The 22,851-nt window shown below is 40.6% G+C and overlaps 1 protein-coding gene across 2 annotated transcripts in view; it reads right to left on the bottom strand.

Moving 5' to 3' along the window:
- The window catches only part of PHEX (phosphate regulating endopeptidase homolog X-linked), a 226,497-nt gene that overhangs the window by 94,956 nt on the left and 108,690 nt on the right, over nt 1–22,851 (bottom strand). For both annotated transcript variants that reach the window (XM_045471829.1, XM_045471830.1), the window contains one exon: nt 15,335–15,436. In XM_045471829.1, the coding sequence (XP_045327785.1) occupies nt 15,335–15,436 (102 nt within the window). The remainder of the gene's footprint in view (nt 1–15,334; nt 15,437–22,851) is intronic.

Below are 22,851 nucleotides of genomic sequence, written 5' to 3'. Positions count from 1 at the left end.
GAAGAGAGAGAAAAGGGGGCAAAAAATTTATTTGAAGAAATAATAGCTGAAACCTTGCCTAATCTGGGGAAGGAAACAGATATCCAGATCCAGGAGGCACAGAGAGCCACCAACAAAATCAACCCAAGGAGGTCCATACCAAGACACATAATTAAAAGGGCAAAAAGTAGTGATAAAGAGAGAATTTTAAAAGCAGCAAGAGAAAAGAAGACAGTTACATACAAGCAAAATACCATAAGGCTATCAGCAAGTCAGAAGGGAGTGGCATGATATATTCAAAGTACTGAAAGAAAAAACCTACAGTGAAAATTACTCTATCCAGCAAGACTAACATTAAAAATATAAGGAGAGATAAAAGAGCTCCCCTGATAAGCAAAAGTTAAAGGAATTCATTACCATTAAACCAGCTCTACAAGAAATGTTAAAGGGGACTCTGAGTGGAAAGCAAAAACCTTGAGTAAGAAAAGTAGGAAACACAAAAGCAGTAAAATTAATTATACCTATAAAATCAGTCAAAATATTCATAAAACAGAAGGATGTAAGTATGACACCATATACCTAAAATGTGAGGAAGGAGTAAAAAATGGGTTTAAATTTAAGTTATCATCAACTTAATAGAGACTACTATATGCAGAAGATGCTACATACAAACCTAATGGTAACCATATATCAAAAAACCCTAATAAGCATGCAAAAAATAAAGAGAAAGGAATGCAAGTATATTACTAAAGAAAGCCTGCAAACTGATAGAAGAGACCAAGAGAAGAAACAGAGAAGAACTACAAAAACAACCAGAAAACAAGTAACAAAATGGCAATAAATACATACATATCAATAATTACTTTCAATGCAAATAGACTAAATGCTCCAATCAAAAGATACAGGGTGATGCAATGGATAAACAAGGAAGACCCATCTATATGCTGCCTACAAGAGACTCATTTCAGACCTAAGGACACATGCAAATTGGAAGTAAAGGGATGGAAAAATATTTATCGTGCAAATGGAAGTGAAAAGAAAGTTGGGGTAGCAATAATATCAGACACAATAGACTTTAAAATGAAGACTGTAGCAAGAGACAAAAAAGGACACTATATAATCATAAAGGGAACAATCCAACAAAAAGATGTAACAATTGTAAATATGTATGCACCCAACATGAAAGAACCCAAATACATAAAACAGCTAATAACAAACATAAAGGAAGTAATTGACAGTAATACAATAATAGTAGGAAACTTTAATAGCCTATTTACATCAATGGAAAAATCATCCAAACAGAAAATCAACAAGGAAACAGTGGCTTTGAAGGACACATTGGGCCAGATGGATCTAAAAGATATATTCAGAACATCCCATCCCAAATCAGTAGAATACACATTCTTTCCAAGTGCACAAGGAACATTCTTCAGAATAGATCACATGTTAAGCCACAAAACAAGTCTCAACACATTAAAAAAGACTGAAGTCATGCCATGCATCTTTCTCAACCACAACACTTTGAAATTAGAAATCAATCACAAGGAAAAATCTGGAAAGAACACTAATATATGGAGGTTAAATAACATGCTACTAAGAACATGTTACTAAACAATTAATGAGTAAACCAAAAATCAAAGAGGAAATAAAAAAAATGCATGGAGACAAATGAAAATGAAAACACAATTGTACAAAATCTTAGGAATGCAGCAAAGGCTGTTCTAAGAGGGAAGTTTATATCAACAGGCCTATCTCAAGAAACAAAAAAAAAAACTCAAATCAACAACCTAACCTTACACCTAAAGTTAAGCTAGAAAAATGACAGACAAAATCCAAAACTAGTAGAAGGAAGAAAATAATAAAGATTAGAGCAGAAATGAATGAAATAGCAAAATAAAAGAATGAAAGAAATGAAACAGAAACTGAAAAATAACAGATCAACAAAACCAGGAGCTGGTTCTTTGGAAAGATCAACAAAAACCTGATATACATTTAGCCAGACTCATCAAAAGATGGAGGAGGGAAAGAGAGAGAGAGATGGAGACAGGGATGGAGGGGGGAGAGAGAACTCAAAATTAGAAAGGAAAGAGGGGAAATAACAACCAACACCACAGAAATACAAAGGATTGTAAGAGAATGTTATGAAAAATTGATGCCAATAAATTGGGCAACCTAAAAGACATGGGTAAATTCCTAGAAACCTATAACTTCCAAAACTGAATCAGGAAGAAACAAAAATTTGAACACACCAATTACCAGCAATAAAATTAAAGCAGTAAGCAAAAATCTCCCAACAAAGAAAATTCCAGCACCAGAGAGCTTCACAAATGAATTCTACCCAACATTTAAAGATTTCATACCTATTCTTCTCAAACTATTCCAAACAACAGAAGAGGAAGAAAAGCTTCCAAATTCATTCTATGAGGTCAGCATTATCCTGATACCAAAACCAGACAAAAACACTACAAAAAAAAGAGAACTGTATACAGGCCATTATCTCTGATGAACATAAATGCAAAAATCCTTCACAAAATATTAGCAAGCTGAACCCAACAATACATTTAAAAAAATCATTCACCATGATAGGTGGGATTTATTCCTGGAATGCAAGGGTGGTTCAATATTTACAAATCAATCAACATGACTTATCACATCAACCAGGGAAAGGATAAAAACCAGAGGTTCATTTCAAGAGATGCAGAAAAACCATGTGACAAAGTACAACATCCATTCATCATTTTAAAAAACCCTTATCAAAGTAGGTTTAGAGGGGGCGCCTAGGCAGCTCAGTTGGTTAAGCGTCCAACTCTTGATTTTGGCTCAGGTCATGATGTCACAGTTTGTGAGTTCAAGCCCTGGTGTCAGACCCTGTACTGACAGGGTGGAGCCTGCTTGGGATTTCCTCTCTCCTTCTCTCTCTGACCCTCCCCAACTTGAGTGCATGCACGTGCACCCTGGTGCACTGCTGGTGGGAATGCAAAGTGGTACAGTTACTGTGGAAAACAGTATGGTGGTCCCTCAAAAACTTCAAAAGAGAATCACTATAGGTAGCATCCATTAATTCCATTACTGGGTATTTACCCAAAGAATACAAAAACATTAATTCAAAAAGATATATGCACCCCTATGTTTATTGCCTTATTATTCTCAATAGCCAAATTCTGGAAGCAGCCCAAGTGTCCATCAGCAGGTGAATGGATAAAGAGGAAGTCACACAAACACACACACACACACACACACACACACACACACACACACACACAACCGGACTATTAGCCATAAAAAAGAATGAGATTGCAATTTACCATAAGGATGGATCTAGAGAGTATAATGCTTGTGAAATACATCAGAGAAAGACAAATACCATATGATTTGACTCATATGTGGAATTTAAGAAACAAAACAAAGAAAAAAAAAAGACAAACCAAAAAAAGAGACTCTTAACTAGAGAGAACAGACTGGTGGTTACCAGAGGGGAGGTGGGGTGGGGATGGGTGAAATAGGTGAAGGGGATTAAGAGTTCACTTATGGTGATGAGTACTGAGTAATGTCTACAACTGTGGAATCACTATAATGTACACCCAAAACACTGTATGTTAACTATACTGGTATTAAGAAAAAAAACTGCTTTGGCACCTTTGGAGGTATTAAGAGGCCAACTCATGGTATAAATTAATAATGACAGGTGACAGACACTAATGCCACCTTTCAGCAGTTTATGTCAGTATAAACTATGTATCAGCATATTCAAGTTGTTTGTTGATAAGAGGAAATCTTTTTTATAGAACAATTCCAGTTAATAAATGCAGACAGAATGACAGAACTTGAAAATCACTAGTTGCAACACCCAATGAACTCATGTACCTATGCGGTATTATCAACGACCGCGAAAATAATTAGGCCAGTGTTTTTCAACCCTGGCTGCACATTTACATCTCCTGAGGAACTTTTAAAAAATGCTGATGCCCCATGGAGTCTGGATGCCATTGGCCCAGGGTGCCACCTAAGCATCAGGATTTTCTTAAAAGCTTCCTAGGTGAGCTTAAGACACAGTGGAGAAAGAGGATCACCGCCTGAGGTGAAAGGTTGAGGGGTAAGTTAAAATGGACCCCAAGACCTCTGATCAACCTCTGCCCTGAGATGGGGGAAGTCCATCATCACAAGCCTCCTGCGAGGCCACAATAGGAAGCACACAGTGTTGACCACCGAGTCTTCTTGCCAGACAAAAATTGAATCTGAATCTCATCAAGCCTCTCGATTCAATTAACAGGAAATGTAAAGTACAGAAAAACAGTAGGATATACTCATCCAAATCAAGATTGTTGAAAACTCTACCAGGCAAACAACACAAGTTTTTCAAGAGATAACATTCACAGATAAAGCAGGAGTGGGAGCTCTTAAAAGTTTTGAAGGCTTAAAAGATGGACCTATAACTGCAATATGTACACTCTGGATACTGATTTGAACCAACTGCTTAAAAAAAAGGAACAGACATGTTTTGGATAATTACAGCATAATACACACAGGCTACTAATTAATGAGGTATTGTTAGTGTTGTTGGGTATGTTCACGGTACTGTGCTTAGTTAAAAAAAAACTTAATCTGTTGGAGATACATAATAAAATGTTTATAGTAAAATGATGTTGGGAATTAGCTTTTGAATTCTCGAGCATAAAAACAGGTTGGGTGGAGAGTACATGACACCAGAATGGCAAACAAAGCTCACTGGTGAGGCTGGGTGAGGAGGACCTGGGGGTCTAGTAGGTACACTTTTAAACATTTAAAAATTTCTGCAATAAAACATTTAAAATTTTTGAACAGAGTAGAAGTCAATAAAAGGTCCACATTGTACCTCCACCCCCAAAGAAAATTTAATTGACATCAGCTTCTGTCTCTTTCAATTTTAGGAGACTATAATGGCACATCGCATTATTTGGTGAGGAGGAAATAAGAGGAAACTATGCTTACTTAATCCTACCAAACACTCTGTGAAATGATAGTTTACTTGTTCTCATTTCATGGGTGAAGAAAGGGAGGTCCCCAAAAAGATGTCTTTCTTTCCTATGTGTTTGGTGGAGCCATGAGCCTTATAAAGGTCTGCCCAGCAGCCACAGAAGGGAATGCCAGATGATGTTAGGTTCTGAGCTTACAAGAATCAACCAGCCAGCCACAGTTCTTCCCTTACAGTGGTCATGTCAACTCAGTAATCTAGATTTTGAGATAGAGCTTTTTAGTTATGAATAAACACTATGATGCTATTCCTGAAGTTCAGAGAAGACAGGGAAGATGCCACTATCAGAAATGCTAAAAAAAAAAAAAAAAAAAGGTTATTCTGCTATTCTCTTTCCAAGACTATAAATGAGGAAATGGATTAAGAAGGATGAAAGGATACATGTTACAACATGAACCTATAAACATTTTGTTGAGTGAAACGGGCTATACATGAAAGTTCTCATATTATAGGATTCCACGTACATGAAATATGAAGAATAGGTGAATCCATACAGAGAAAGCAGACTGGTGGCTGCCTGGGGTTGGGAGAAGGCAAGAATGAGGAGTGACCACTAATGGATATGAAGTTTCCTTTTGGGGTAATGGAAATGTTTTGGACTGGACAGAGGTGATTGTTCTACCACATTGTGAAAGTACTAAAAGCCACTGAATTGTAACTTTAAAATGGTTAATTTCATGTCATATGAATCTTACCTCAATTTTAAAAAAATAAGGAAAAAAAGTATGAGAGGCTAGGGGAGGAAAGAGCTATGAAACAGAAATGATAAAGATTTAAAAGTTGTTTGGAAGATACACTCAACAGGATTTGAGTGCTTCCAGTTGGCTGGGAGGGAAGATTATTGGGAGTCTGAACAGCTGGCTGTAGCCCATGGAATGTAGCACTGAGGATAACATGGGACCTTAGAAAGAATGGGAGGCCAGTGAATGTTCAATATCATCAGATTTCTACTTTTTTAAAATAACAAGAGTAAATCAAGGTATATCCTAAATACAGTGTAACTGGGTTACATCAAGGCATTGCTAAATACCTCATGATCTCTGAGCAGGCAAAATGGAGAAATTGGAGGACGGCTTCATGGAGTTGTTCAAAGTAGAAAAACTGGAATAAAAATCTACTCATAAGTGAATTACTTAGCACCTAACAAAAGACCTACCACAGAGCAGATTCTCCATAAATCTGCCTAATAGATCAATCTGGAAGGAGTCTCCAAAGGATAAGCATATAGACCAATTCCAGCTCCGTTTTGTAAGCATGCTCATTAATAGCCCAGAAAACCAATCAAATAAAACAGCAGATTTATCAGATTACGAATGATTTAGAGGTGGAGACAGCAGTTGAAACACTCAGTTACAGACTTGAGATTTTTAACGGTTTTTTAGAATCCCATTCTAAGGAATTAGTTCTGAATGCAGGGAAAGCTTTATTTATGCACAAAATTGTTTATTATAATATCATTAACAGCACAACCTAAGTACTCCACTAGGGAGAACTGTTTAATTTCCTGTATAACCAGTGGAAAAAAAATATGCAGTAATAGTGAAAATTCTCTTATAAAGACTGGATGATGGAACTAGCAACAATTTTTTTCTTTCTACTTTTATACTTTACTTTCAAGATTTTCTTCAATGAGCACAGTTTTTTGTAACAAAAATAAACATACAGAAGATCCAGAAATATATATATTTTTAAAAGCTGAGCCATGAACCAAAGGTAAATGGATTTAAATAAGAATAAACGTGCAGTTCTGGGATGAGGGGCTTAAAAAAAAAAAAAAGCCAAGTTTAGGGCTGGAGCAACAGGGCTTAACAATAGTTCCTGGGGGATTAAAAAAAAAAAAAAAAGACCTAGATATTAACTGACCGTAAATTCGTTATGAGCCAACAGTGATATGGCTGAGGGGAAAAGAAAGCCATAATCTAAACTTTGGATTTTTTAATGTAATTTGTATGCAAAACAAATGCAGTAATAATATTCCCAATGTGCTGTGTGAGTTGGACTATATCTAGAATATTGTGTTGAGCTTTGAACTGGAGCTTTAAGAAAAGATGTTGAAACCTGGACAGCAGCCAGCAGGCTGAAGCATCACAACCACAACCCAGAGCAGTGATTCCCACACTGACTGCATCAGAATCACCTGGAGGGCTTATTAAAATGCAGATTCCTGGGTCCCCTCCCAGAGTTTCGGATTCTTGAGCTCTGGAGTAGGACTACAAATCTACATTTCTAGCTCCTTTCTAGGTGATGCCAATGCTGCTGGTCTGAGTACCACACGTGAAGACCCACTGGCATGGTGGATAAAAGCCCAGAGCAGACTGCCAAGGATGGAGGCCCAGCTCTTCTGCCTACTGGCAGTACGGCCTTGGGGGAGCCTGCACGCTTCAACTTCCTCATGTGGAAAACAGGAAAATTTGACCTGCCTCATACAGGAATTATGGCACTAGAGTAGTTAATATTTGTAAAGCATTTAGAACTTCCAGCCTAGCATATAATGTTTGTTAATTTATTAGGAACACTAAAGACATTTCATGTGAAAAAGAAACACATTAAACATCTTCGAATATTAGAAGGGCTTTTACATGGAAGACTTATTCTGCATACTTCCTGGGGACAGACATGGAGTCAAGGTTAGAAGTGACAGAGAAGGAGTGTATGGATCTCGATCAAGAAGGGCTTTTCAGCAGACACAACAGCAGTGCAGCAGAGAGCCTAGCTGGGTTCTGATACTCATGAGGGCACTCCCTTCCCTTGTGAGAAATGTGAGAAAGGATTCCTGTAAGGGGGAAAACAGCCACTTAATAAATGTTAACTAGTTCTAGTAACACAGCCTTGGTGTAAGAAATTTTCACCTATAATCACCAATCACCCAAGAACAACAGAATCACTGAGAACTTGTCAGAAATGCAAATTCCTGGGGCCCCAACTCAAAGCTTCCTACTCAGAAGCTCTGGGAGTGGGGCCTGACAATCTGTGTTTTAACAAACCCTCCAGATAATGCTGATGCACCTCAAGTGCGAGAACCAATCACCTACAGCATCACCCAAAATAATGCCTCCATGAGGTTCCAGAACACCAAAACTCAATTAAGCTCACATGAATAAGGTATCAGGTATATGCCTCTGATAAATATATGCATCCAACTCCTACTTACACCAAATATCTGCTTGTGTTTAAAGTATATAAACCAATGGTTACCAGAGGGGAGGTGGGGGGAGATGGGTGAAATAGGTGAAAGGGATTCAGAGTACGCTTATCCTAATGAGCACTGAGCAACACACAGAATTGCTGAAACACGATACTGTACACCTGAAACTAATATAACACTGCATGTTAACTATATGGGAACTAAAATTATAAAATGTAATAAAAATAAAATAATAGTAGTAGTAGTAGTAATAATAATAATAATATGTATCACAAAGATAATGCTGGATTTGTTCAAAACCAGAAAATCCGAGGGGCATCTGGGTGGCTCAGTCGGTTAAGCGTCCCAACTCTTGGTTTCTGCTCAGGTCATGCTCTCACAGTTTGTGAGTGTGAGCCCCACATCTGGCTCTGTGCTGGCAACATGGAGCCTGCTTGGGATTCTCTCTCTGTCCCTCTGTCTCTCTGCCCCTCCCTCAAAAATAAATAAATAAAAACTTAAAAAATTTTAAACAAAGAAAAAGAAAACAGAAAATCTGAAACCCACAAAGAAAAGCAATGTACTGCCCCATCACCCTCTCAGCAGGGGCTGTTCGCTATGACTTGCCCTGTGGGGGGTGCGGTAAGGAGAAGGGCAGTGCTCTGACGTGGTGCATCAGGAAACGTAAAGTAGGAGAGGTACCTCAGAGACTGTGGCCTCTGTCGCCGACCTTCCTAACAAAGGAAAACACAATGACCCAGATACACACAAGGAACCTCACTTCCCACTGCTCTCTCCTCACCAGCTAGTGCAGCCAAAGCCTCTCCTCTCCCATGGGACAGCAGCTTAGAAGAAACAGGTGAATGCAGGTGGAGAGACTTTCTCAGGCTCCAGGCCCCCTTCTAAGTACTTTAAGTACATGAGCATGTCATAAACAAATCTCTGAGGTTGATACTAATCTCCCCATTTTAGAGATGTAAAAACTGAGGGTCAGAGAGGGTAAGTAACTTCCAAAGGGCCATACAGCTAATAAGGGGCAGACACTGGCTGAGAGCCTAGGCAGTCTTTGTCCACAGTCTAGAGGCTTAACCTCTATACTGTACTTCCCGTTGAGGCCAGTGAGAAGAGATACAAGTATGAAAGCTACTACCTTGGCCAACATGTGCAATGTGAGACAGAGAAACATGGAGGCAGAGAGATGGAGTCAGAGAGAGCCAGCGAGCTCAAGATGGCAGTACATGTGAGCCAGGGATCTACAGGGAGTGGGGAGGGATGCTGAAATAGGTTTATATGCTGTGTGTCCCCAGGGGAGCAGTCGAGTAGAGCCAAGAACCGCACATTCTCAAGCACATGCAAACAGTCTTGAATTTGGAACAGGGAAGGTCAGGAGACAGTTTGACAAAAGCACTTCCCTATCTTCTTTTCCATGGAACAATTTAAAATGAAAATGTGAAATGAAGCAAGAGTGAAGGTACCAAGGGAAAGTGAGCTGTGTGCAGAGCTGTTGAGACCTGCAAGGAAAAGCCAACAGAGACCTTACCCACAGGCTACAAGGACACAGGCAGAGATGAGAAGGGAGACAGAGAGAGGGCAGTGCCTGAGTAAAGGGCCCCCACAGGGGGTTTGGGCTCCTTAGAATCTTCCTCCCCTACAGTGATAGCCAGGAACACTTTGTTTCTCCATTGCATTAACTAAAATTTCTCCCATTTGCTCAGCACCCATGTTCCTGCTATCCTCTTCCAGAAGAGTGAAAGCCCCAAGTAAAGGAAACCACTAATCATCTTTGAACCTGCAGCTACTACTCCAGCACATGACACATCATGGGTTCTGAAACTGTTTGTGGAATTGAATTTGCTGAAGTGCTGCTCGCATGGAAATGCAGTGAAGTGCATTCAGGAAGGACGGAAAGAGCACATACCCCAGGGGCTACGCCCTAGTTGGGGGCCCCCAAGAGCAGATCCTGAGGCAAGGACTGGAGTACAAGCAGTTCATCTTGCAAGTGAAAGAAACATTAAACACCAGGAAGGGACTGGGGAAGTGAGCAGAGCAAGGCAGGCTGTCAGTAAAGGTTCTTGAGCCAGTTGCCCATGTGAGCAAGCCGAGCTTACCCCATTGGGGGAACTCTGGGAGCCCATGTTGAACACATACTTGAGGGAGGAGCGGGCTGCACCACATACACAGCAACTCCCATCAGTCATTGGGTGTGCTCCTTCCCCAGACCACTGGACCCTCTCTGTATGAGTGGCACGGCAGGTTCCAATAGTAAGAGAAAGTTCTTGGGGAAAGTGCAGGTGCCTGCAGCTGGAGGTCAGACAGATGTGCAATGAAATGGTAATGGCACAGCACTGGGCCTCCCACCACCACCCCAGGGCTCAGCAGGTGTGAGGTGACCCAGGAATTTGCATCTCTAATGCACCTCTCCCCTCTCTACCAGGAAGGACAAAGGTGAAATCACCAAAGACAACTATCAGCCTGGAGATAACACCAGAGTAATCCAGGCAACAAACTTCACTAACTATCCTGTATTCACTAACTACCATTTGTTTCCCATATATTTACCTTCCCACAATCTGCTGCCCTTGGAAGTCTAAAACCTCTTTCCTTTTTCATTTCTCTGCAAATTTAGTGTTCTTTGTTAAAGATGCTACCTATGTAAGCCAGGGCTCTAAGCCACCTCTATGAGTTATTCATTATTCTGAGTTTCTCTAAGGTATGTATGAGATACACATGTTAATAAACTTCAGTTTGATTGTCTTTTGCTAATCTATCCTTTGTTACAGGGGGCCCAGTCAAGTAGTTAGAAGGGTAGAAGGAAAGACCATTTTTCCTCCCCAACAGAGACAAAGCCAAAGAGGTGAGATACACTTTTGTTTGGCCCTCTGTAGGAAAACTCTTCTTACTTGCTCAAAGCCTGTGCCTGGGAGTCACATGCCTGTGGCAATGGGGCCATGTAGTACACTTCCAGGAGCCCTCTGCACCTACTATGGCCAAGGTTAAGGCCACTCACAGCATCCTAAGGAGACTGCCTTCCTAGGAGTTCCATCTAGGTCTTTTTCTTGATGGGTGGCCAGGCAAATACAGGTCCCAGGAGCAAAGAGCACAAACAAGTATCTCAGAAAGGATCCAGCCTTTGGATACAGAATTCAAACTAGGTGGGGACCAGCTGAAGTGAGGAAGCTGCTCCTCCTGATCTGACACAGACCTTGCCAGCAGAAGCCCTGCTCCTGCCACTAGGGCAGCCAAAGGCAGTGCTGCATCCCTTCCTGCCAGGCCTCAGAATCGCTATGTAGTGACCTTGAGATCTTCATACTCCGTTCTGAAAAGGCAAATCTTCCAGAAGACACCCCCCAACATAATTTGTATCACCTTACTTACACTCATTCCACATCTATGATAACCAAAAAAATAACAGGCTTCCTGTCCTTTGCTGCTAGTTTACAGTTAAAGCATATGCTTGCAGGAAACAGAATCCTGAAGAAAAATTGGTGCTTATTTCATGATGTTAAATTTCCAGTTGAAACCTACATTGTCAGTTTCACAACACTAAACCACTCATGACCCCTTAAGAGATGAGAAGGGAAAGGCAGGGAGACTGAGATAACAAATTTACCTTTCACAGGGGCAGAAGCACCCTCGTTTATCTTTTACAGTGATCACCCCTAGTGAAGAACACGACAAAGTCACATCCCCACACTTCCATTTGGAAACCAGGGTCAATTCCACACAACTCAAGGTGTTAGGCCTCAACCCACTGCAGGTATCTAGGCCCTCCCCATTCAGGAGGCCAGGTACTAGGGAATGCTTAGGTCAACACCCAATATAGGAGGCGCTGCCATTTGCTGCGGTCCAGAGCTTCATGGTGAGAGAAAGAAAAGCCTCTCCCACTTGCAAATCAGAACATTCTTCCAGCTTTCCCAATGGGTTGCCAAGTGACTCAGCATTGGCCCAGTGTGGGCACTATTATTGATGAGAAATCTTCCGCCTGGGTGATATACTGCATACAACACATGCCCAAAGAACAGTGCCAAGTCATACCAGGAAGAGCAGGCGAATTATTCACTTCCACTTTGAACGCAGGCGAATCCCGTCTTAATGCAGAGGCTATTCAATATCAGAAAGACAAAGCCCTAAAATCTTCAGAGATTTCCATCTAAGATTCAAGGAATTAGTAGGCAGAACCTCTCCTTTCTTGTTGACTATTAAAAGGCAATCAAATTGAGGACAGCAGAGGAAAAGGGCAAGGAAAAAAATAATTTTTAAAAACAACCCCAGAGCAGAAAGCTGCATAAATGCCTTCAGCTTCCTAAAATGTTGTCTTTGTGAGTCTATGAGCTCCGCCCAGAGGTCATTTCCAGAACTGCATGTTCATTTAGTTTAGCAAAAGAAAATCTGCATCTTCTGGGGTCCAGGGCCTGACATGTTTTGGAGAACTGCTGAAAATTCTTGGAAAACATTCCCTCTTTCTTGCCTTTTATTAAAGGAACATCCATGAACTCTGAAATGGACATACTCAGGAAGCTTGGTAAGATCCAGGAGGAAAATTCCCTTTGATATTTCTACCTGTCAAGGAACTAGTTGAGTTCCTGGCAGGTTGAACTCAGCTCAAAGAAAGCAGAGTGTTCAAAGAGTACTTTCAGAAGAAAAAGTGACAGCTCTCATCGAAATAAAATAGAAGACTGGAGAGCAACTCAGGGGCAAACAAGAACATGCTAATACTAGAAGAACTGAGAATAATGTGCCTTCAAGAAGGACCCATGGGCCATTTGCCTAGAAGACCCAACTATAAGGTGCCTACTGCTTTATGCAACTCAGAAAATCTCCCCCTGAGGCAACCAGTCATACTTCCCAAAGAAGTCACTGCGGTCCCCAGAACATTCCTCTGGTATCTGTCCATTCATAACACACACTCATCCCTCATAACTCCACCCTGCCCTCCATACAGGTGACCCTGGGTCCATGAAGGGTCAGGCTAGGATCAAGAGTCCCCAGTGCTCTGAGTTCTCAACTGCCCAGTGTAAGACAAATTGTGTTCCAGATATCACAAGCTAGCCCAGAAAATGAAGCCTTCAAAAAACAACAATATGTTGGTGCCAAAAGTTTCATCTACCATCTGGAAAACTTCTCATCAACAGCCCGCATGCTCCTGCCTTCATCAGCTTGTGCCTTACATGACTTAAGACAGCTTTGACAGCTTCTCAAAGGGAAAAAATCCAACCTAACCTTTGTCTTCTTCCAACACCTGCCACCCTCGGCCACCCAAGTTGTTTCTTCACTGTAAACACTGAACAGCCTTTTCACGTCTATTGACAAAAATATCTATGGTAATGTTTATCCATTTCAGGAGTAGTAAACCGCTAGAAAACACCCTTGCTAAACCTCTGCACATTCTCATTTCAATAAGGCTAAGCATTCCACGAACGCTACCCTCTTTGGGTTTGTTTGTTTGTTTGTTTGTTTGTTTAATAGGCTTTATTTTTTTAGAGCAGGCTTAGGTTCACAGTAAAACTGAAAAGAAAACACAGAGATTTCCCAAGAAACCCAACCCCGACACATGCATAGCCTCTCCCATTAACAATATTCCCCAAAAGACTGGGACTTCTGTTACAATCAATGAACCTGCACTGATACATCATTACCACCCAGAATCCATAGGCTCTGTTAGGATTCACTCCTGGTGTTGCCCTTCCTATGGGTGTGGACAAATGTATGACAACATGTATCCACCATTATAGTATCATATGGAGTAGTTTCACTGCCCTATCTTCTCCCTCTGTTTTGTGACCATAGGGCAAATATATCTGTTCTTGCATGACTCAGAATGTCTCTCAGCCATGTTACTCAGGCCTGCCTAGCACTAAAAATCACCAGGGAGACTGGCTAAAATCACAAATGTTCAAACTGCACCCTCAATCCACTAAATCAAACCTTGCAGGGGAGGGGCCCAGAAAGCTAGAGAGCATTTAGGCATCCCAGGGGATTACTGTCATTAGCAAAGTTTCAAAATACATCTCTAAAAAAGAAGTGCTCCTAGTTCAGAGTCTCTCAGACACAGAGAAGGATCCATTAAGAATGTAGCAAGTATTCCCTACCCACCTGAGCTCCAGCTCCATCCCAACACCTAGAATTGAAGATGAGTCCGATTATTTGTTTTTTCAGCAGCATGGCTGCTAATACATCTCTCACTTATTCCTTTCTCTTGTTGCACAAGGCCCACTGAATGTCCACTTCTATTAAACATTTTTGTATTCCGACACAATGCTCTACCAGCGGTGTGCAGTTTATAAGCATGCTATTTGGATCATCAGAGCAAAGTGATGGGTTAGGAAGTAGACCTGCTTGGTTACAGGGAAAGATTTTCCAGAGGACATTTGCACACACTGTGCACAGAGCAGAAGGACACACAGCCAGTATGGGTTTTTCTTCTTTGTGCCTTGAGGGCTCTTCTGCCAGCTGCTCCCCATGGCTCCCCATTGCTCTGCACTCTGCCACAGCCAATGATGGTTTGTGGCAAAATTCGCTAGGCAGCAGGCCATGTGGCTCTTAGAAATAGCAATTAAGAGAGAAGGCAAGGCTGCATTACAAGGTGTCTGAAATGCAGTTTGAGAAAAGAAAAAGGCAGATCTTATTTTCTCTTACCCCCTAGTGATGAAATCTATGTATTCATCCCAAAACAGACACCTAACTCTGGGGTCATTCAGAGTCAAGAGCTCACTCAATATAAAAAATCAAGTACAGAAGAGGTGCCTAGGTGGCTCAGTCAGATAAGCATCTACGTTCAGCCCAGGTCATGATCCTGCGCTCTGAGTTCGAGCCTCCCGTCGGGTTCTATGCTGACAGCTCAGAGCCTGGACCCTGCTTTGGATTCTATCTCCCTCTCTTTCTAACCTTCCCCCATTCGCACCCACTTTCTCTCTCTCTCTCAAAAATAAATGAATATTTCACTGAGGAGGGCACTTGTTGGGATGAGATTGGGTGTTGTATATAAGGGATGAACCATGGGAATCTACCCCAAAACCAAGAGCACATTGTATACACTGTATGTTAGCCAATTTGACAATAAATTATATTTAGAAAATAATTTAAGAAATAAAATTACAGTGTAAGCAAAAATAATAAAATAGATAAATGAACATTAAAAATTTTTTTAATCAAGTACACAATACTGAGCATAAAAATCCATTAAATCAAAAGTCATATTTTTTTATCAAAAGAATCCTTACCTTTTCTTTGGCTTTCCTTTTTGTCCCTGCATCCATCCACTCATTTTCTTTCTCCAGCATGTCAATAAAGGCCCAGCGAACACCCTCAATCAATTCCTCCATCTATAAGGAAATACCCAAAGAGACAGGTCAAAACTAAGAAGTTACAAACAAGGTTTTCTTTTAATGTTTATTCATTTTTGAGAGAGACACAGAACATGAGCAGGGGAGGGGCAGAGAGAGAGGGAGACACAGAATCCAGAGCAGGCTTCAGGCTCTGAGCTGTCAGCACACAGCCTGACGTGGGACTGGAACCCTTGAACAGTGAGATCATGACCTAAGCTGAAGTTGGACGCTTAACCAACTGAGCCACCTAGGTGCCCCCAAACAAGGTTTTCTGAGCCATGAGAAATAGTTCAGGGCCAAACATGCTGGGAAAGAGGTTCCTTTCAGCTTGACTCCAAATTCTGGCAACATTTCTTTCTCCAGGAAAATGCCTTTTCCCCCCCCAACTAGAAGATAAAGAATCATTCCTTTGCAGAGGACAATTTGATGATCCAGTTGTAAAATGATTATATGGGGAAAGTAATTCACCAAAGGTCACTAATAATTGACCTCCCTATACCTAAAATTAAGCTATCCTTATCAAGGTGGCAACTAATTTCAATAGTTAATAAGGATTTGAGAAAGACAAGCAAAGGCATGGACTGTATATTTCAGGTGGGTATTGCAGAAAAAAAGTGAGCAAACAGCTGAAAGAGATACTGTAAACAGGGAAACGGGGATGAAGAGCCAGCACCCCAAGGCACACTTCCCCAGTATAAATCAGACTTATGTCAGGACCCTAGTTCTTCCCAAATTTAGTGCCAGTGGTCAAACCAAATGCTTGGCTGTTCTCTATAATCCTCCTACTCTCTTCTCTATTCCCATGCAACTTAGAAAAGTCTTAGGTTATTTCAAATATAAAATGGTAGGTCTAAAAGGGGCTGCTACAGAAAAGCAGTCTTCTGAAAAACCTATTCTAAAATGTTTCAACAGTGGGACCACATACCCACACTGATGGTGTGTTTGGCCTGGCTTTTCTTCCTATGTTCATGGGTCAGCAGGGAGAACTAGGGAAAGGAAAATTCTCACACTTGCCTTCAGAAGCCCGCACAGAGTGGTCTGGGGAGGCCTTGCCTGTTTACGGATACAAACCCCGCAAAATTCCATTCTCTTGCAGAGATGCTTTGATTTTCTTGATAGGATATTCAAGAAAGGATCAATACTAGGTTTGGCACCAGAATTAAAATTTTTATTTGAGATTATGGGGTTGTAAATCCATTTTTAGCATTAATGTTAGAAGGAAAGTTTAGATGTTTCCTTGGTTCTATAATGAATTGTTGGCACAAAGCTCAAAATAATTTTTTTCTGTTTAATAAGTTTTCAGCTATGTTTTCAGTTCAATAACAGTTGTAGGGAACCAGAACTGTAAATCAGTAGGCTGGGTTCCATCGTATGTAAATAAGAACAAACAGCAGATGGAAGGGGGTGGGGGGGAATTTCACAGCTATTTCTTACCAACTTAGTAAAAACATTAAGGGAAATCTCAACTTGGGATTGGGGCATGACTAAAAACACGAAATAACAGGAGAGCTGAGGCCCTTTAAAATCATAAAATCAATGGTTCTCAACCTTGTCTACACATTGAGATCTCTGGGGGGAGCTTTAAACAATCCTGAGGGTGAGAAGTCAGGATGCTAATGTCACTGTTCCAGTGCGCAGCCTAGGTTGAGAGTTCCAAACCCCCCCCCCCCCGCAATGATGGTAATTTACAGCCAGCATGGAGACCCACTGGTCTAGGGGAAGCCACTCATTTTATGGATAAAGAAAATAAGAGTCAAGAGAGTCCATGATCTGATCCAGCTCTTATAGCTAAGGAGGTTCAGAGCCAAGACGCAACCACAGAGCTAAATGACAGCTGTGAGCTCAGAACTTCTAGGAGCAACAGAGGTGTGCCTCATAAATGAGAGGAAAATGCCAGGGAAGTAAAAGTTAACCAACAGAGAGATGCAGAAGTCACTATTTTAAACAGAAAGTCCACACAAGGAGGATGTTAAAATGACAAGTAAATCTCCAGCGACTGGATTTTTCGCCTGTGCAGTCACCAGCACCCGTAAGTCTTTATGACCCCATCACATAACAATGCACATCAACCTTCCCATCATCTTCACATAAAAGAAGAAATAATATCTTCCCAAATTAACTAAGGAGGGGGAAATCAGAGTGGGGACAAGTGGGTAAATTGAGAAACACTCAGTGACCAAATTAATGGAACCGGGTGATTAACTTTATGTGGGGAGGTGAGCAAGGGGGCAGAGTCAGGTTACTTCCCAGGCTTCAGGCAAGAGCAACTAGGTGAATGTTGCTGCCATTTTATAAGTCTGGGGATGCTGGAAAAGAAAGAGGGCTGGAGACAAAAGCCACACTTCAGGAGGATAAAAGGTACATGGGAAGTAGAGACAGCAAGTCTGAACAACTCAATCAAGGAGTTTGTCTACTATCAGGGAGCAAGAATTCCTGACCCCTTCAAGGGTCCTTCTAGCTGGACTAAGAATCAAACTGCCATGAGACAGCTTAAAAGGAGAAAATCAAATTTAATAGTGTATGTACAGGGAATCCCCAAAGATGTGGAAATTCCAAAGACAGGCAAGATGAGGTACATACATGTCATCCTGAACTAAAGAAAAAGGGGGAAGGGGTCCAGGACTTCCAAGGAAAGAAATACACTTCATGGGCAATAAGAGCAGAGGTTTGATAATTAGATGTTTGCCCTACAATATACATGGGTCATTCATATAAAAATTATCTCTGATAATAACCCTTATTCAGGGAAAGACTCCCAATTAAGATTTTTCTGTGTGGTTAAGGGAGAGACAAAAATTTCTCTGGAGCCTATAGGGTCTCAAATGCCTTCAGCTCAAAATAATTTTCATACCAAAGTAACCCACCTTGGGGCAGTCTGCCCTTGGCCTCTACACTGAGACAGACAGAAAGCAAAGATAAGGCAGAGGTGGATGTGCGGTTAAGAGAGGAGTCTGAAGGTCTGGGGCTTGGGTTGTATGCATATGTTTGTTGCTACTGCTACTGCTTCTGTTGCAGTTGCTGACCATGTGAGAGATTTAACTGTGTTTAAATGTCAATGGAAATGCAACAATAAGAACACAACCAAACTGACTTTAAAATGAGATGAAGACATTAACAGGCACCTCCCTAAAGAAGATATACACATATGACACCTGGGTGGCTCCATCGGTTGGGTGTCCAACTCTTGATTTTGGCTCAGGTTTATGGGATCAAGCCCTGCATCAGGCTCCACCCTGACAACATGGATCCTGCTTGGGATTCTCTCTCTCCCTCTACCCTTTCCCTCATTCTCAGACTCTCTCTCTCTCTCTCTCTCTCTCTCCCCCCCCCTTAAAATAATTAAACATTAAAAAAGGAAGATAGGGCTCCCTGGGTGGCTCAGTCAGTTGGGCACTGGACTTCAGCTCAGGTCATGATCTCCCGGTTCCTGAGTTCAAGCCCCACATCGGGCTCTGTGCTGACAGCGCAGGGCCTGGAGCCTGTTTTGGATTCTGTGTCTCCTTCTCTCTGTCCCTCCCTCAAAAATAAACATTAATGGAGTCGAAAATAGACCAGAATCACTTTCCATGGAGATAAAGGAAGTTAAAGCTACTGAGAATGAAATAAAAAATGCTATAACTGAGCTGCAATCTCGAATGTATGCCAAAGTGGCAATGATGGATGAGGCAGAGCAGAGAATGAGTGCTATTGGAGACAAATTTATGGAAAAAAATGAAGCAAAAAAAAAAAAAAACAGGGAGACTAAGGCAAAAGAGCATGATTTAAGAATTAGAGAAATCAGTGACTCATTAAAAACGAACAACATCAGAATCATAGGGGTTCCAGAAGATGAAGAGAGAGAAAAGGGGGTAGAAGGGTTATGTGAGCAAATCATAGCAGAAAACTGTCCTAACCTGGAGAAAGACAAAGACATCAAAATCCAAGAAGCACAGAGGACTCCCATTAGATTCAACAAAAATAGACCATCAACAAGGCATATATCATAGTCAAATTCACAAAATACTCAGGCAAGGAAAGAATCGTGAAAACAGCATGGGAAAAAAAAGTCCTCAACCAACAAGTAAAGACAGATCAGGTTTGCAGCAGACCTATCCACAGAAACTTGGCAAGCCAAAAAGGAGTGGCAGGATGTATTCAATGTACTGAATTGGAAAAATATGCAGCCAAGAAGTCTTTATCCAACAAGGCTGTCATTCAAAATACAAGGAGAAATTTAAAGTTTCCCAAACAAAAATTAAAGGACTTTGTGACCACTACACCAGCCCTGCAAGAAATTTCAAGGGGGACTCTCTGAGAGGAGAAAGGACGAAGAAAAAAAAAAAAGACCAAAAGCAATGAAGACTAGAAAGGACAAGGGAACATCACCAGAAACTCCAACTCTACAAGCAACATAATGGCAATAAATTCCTATCTTTCAGTACTCACTCTAAATGTCAATGGACTAAATGCTCCAATCAAAAGACATAGGGTAACAGAATAGATAAGAAAACAAGATCCATCTATATGCTGTTTACGAGACACCCACTTTAGACCTAAAGACACATTCAGATTGAAAGTAAAGGGATGGAGAACCATGTGCCATTCTAATGGTCAACAAAAGAAAGCCAGAGAAGCCATACTTATATCAGACAATCTAGATTTTAAAATAAAGACTGTAACGAGATGAAGAAGGGCATTATATCATAATTAAGGGGTCTATCAACCAAGAAGGCCTAACAATTGTAAACATTTATGCTCCGAATGCACCCAAATATACAAATCAATTAATCACAAACATAAAGAAACTCATTGATAATAATGCCATAATAGGAGGGGACTTCAACACCCCACTTACAACAACGGACAGATCATCTAAACAGAGAATCAACAAGGAAACAAGGGCTTTGAATGACACAATGGACTGGATAGACTCAACAGATATATTCAGAATATTTCATCCTAAAGCAGTGGAATATACATTCTTCTCCAGTACACATGGAACATTCTCGAGAATAGATCACACACTGGGACACAAATCAGCCTCAACAAGTACAAAAAGATCAAGATCATACCATGCATATTTTCAGACCAAATGCTATGAACCTTAAAATCAACCACAAGAAAAAATTTGGAAAGGTAACAAATACTTGGAGACTAAAGAACATCTTAAAAAGAATGAATGGGCTTACCAAGAAGTTAAAGAGGAAATTAAAAAGTACATGGAAGCCAATGGAAATGGTAACACCACAGCTCAAAACCTCTGGGATGCAGCAACGGCAGTCATAAGAGGAAAGGAAATAGCAATCCAGGCCTTCCTAAAGAAGGAAGAAAGGTCTCAGATACACAACCTAACCTTACACCTTAAAGAGCTGGAAAAAGAACAGCAACTAAAACCCAAAACCAGCAGAAGACAGGAAATTATAAAGATTAGAGCAGAAATCAATGCTATCGAAACCAAACCAAAACAAAACAAAACAGTAGAACAAATCAATGAAACCAGAAGCTGGTTCTCTGAAAGAGTTAACAAAATTGATAAACCACTAGCCAGTTTTGACAAAAAGAAAAAGGAAAGGACCCAAATAAATAAAATCAAGAATGAAAGAGGAGAAGGGCGCCTGGGTGGCTCAGTCAGTTGAGTGCCCGACTTTGGCTCAGGTCATGATCTCACTGTTTGTGAGTTCGAGCCCTGCATCAGGCTATGTGCTGATGCCTTTGAGCCTGGAGCCTGCTTCAGATTCTATGTCTCCCTCCCTCTCTGCCCCTCTGCCGCTCACACTCTGACTCTCTCTCTCTCAAAAATAAACAAACATTTAAAAAAAGTTAAAAAAAAAAGAATTAAAGAGAAGAGATCACAACCAACACAGCATAAATAAAAACAATAAGAATATTATGAGCAATTATATGCCAATAAAATGGGCAATCTGGAAGAAATGGACAAATTCCTAGAAACATATACCCTACCAAAACTGAAACAGGAAGAAATAGAAAATTTGAACAGACCCATAACCAGTAAGGAAATCGAATTAGTAATCAAAAACCTGCCAAAAAACAAGAGTCCAGGGCCAGATGGCTTTCAGGGGAACTCTACCAAACATTTAAGGAAGAGTTAACACCTATTCTCTTGAAGCTGTTCCAAAAATTAGAAAAGGAAGGAAAACTTCCAAACTCTTTCTATGAAGCCAGCATTACCTTGATTCCAAATCCAGACAAAGACCCCACTAAAAAGGAAAACTATAGACCAATTATCCTGATGAACATGGATGCAAAACTCCTCAACAAGATATTAGCCAACCAGATCCAACAATACATTAAAAAATTATTGACCATGACCAAGTGGGATTTACACCTGGGATGCAGGGATGGTTCAATATCCACAAAACAATCAATGTGATTCATCATATCAATAAAACAAAAGAACCACATGATCCTCTCAATAGATGCAGAGAAAGCATTTGACAAAATAAAGCATCCTTTCTTGATAAAAACCCTCAAGAAAGTAGGAATAGAAGGATAATACCTCGAGATCATAAAAGCCATATATGAAAGACCCAACGCTAATACCACCTTCAAGGGGGAAAAACTAAGAGCTTTCCCCCCAATGTCAGGAACAAAACAGGTATGTCCACTCTCACCACTGTTATTCAACATAGTATTGGAAGTCTTAGCCTCAGCAATCAGACAGCAAAAAGAAATAAAAGGCATCCAAATTGGCCAGGAGGAGGTCAAACTTTCACTCTTCACAGATGACATGATACTGTATATGGAAAATGCAAAAGATTCCACCAAAAAACTGCTAGAAGTGATCCATGAATTCAGCAAAGTTGCAGGATATAAAATCAATGCACAGAAATCAGTTGCATTCCTATACACCAACAATGAATCAACAGAGAGAAATCAAGGAATTGATTCCATTTAAAGTAGCACCAAAAATCACAAAATACTTAGGAATAAATTTAACCAAAGAGGTGAAAAATCTGTACACTGAAAATTATAGAAAGCTTATGAAAGAAACTGAAGAAAACACACACTAAAAAATGGAAAAAGATTCCATGCTCCTGGATAGGAAGAACAAATATTGTTAAAATGTCGATACTACCCAAAGCAATCTACATATTCAATGCAATCCCTATCAAAATAACACCAGCATTCTTCACAGAGCTAGAACAAACAATCCTAAAATTTGTATGGAACCAGAGAAGACCCAAATAGCCAAAGCAATCTTAAAAAGAAAACCAAAGCAGGAGGCATCACAATCCCGGACTTCAAGCTGTATTCCAAAGCTGTAATCATCAAGACAGGATGGTACTGGCACAAAAACAGACACTCAGATCAATGGAACAGAATAGAGAACCCAGAAATGGGCCCACAAACATATGGCCAACTAATCTTTGACAAAGCAGGAAAGAACATCCATTGGAATAAAGGCAGTCTCT

The sequence above is a fragment of the Leopardus geoffroyi genome, chromosome X, assembly GCF_018350155.1.
Source record: "Leopardus geoffroyi isolate Oge1 chromosome X, O.geoffroyi_Oge1_pat1.0, whole genome shotgun sequence".
NCBI lineage: Eukaryota > Metazoa > Chordata > Mammalia > Carnivora > Felidae > Leopardus > Leopardus geoffroyi.
The sequence above is the reverse complement of the archived record's forward strand: the minus strand, read 5'-3'. Positions and strand labels throughout refer to the sequence as shown.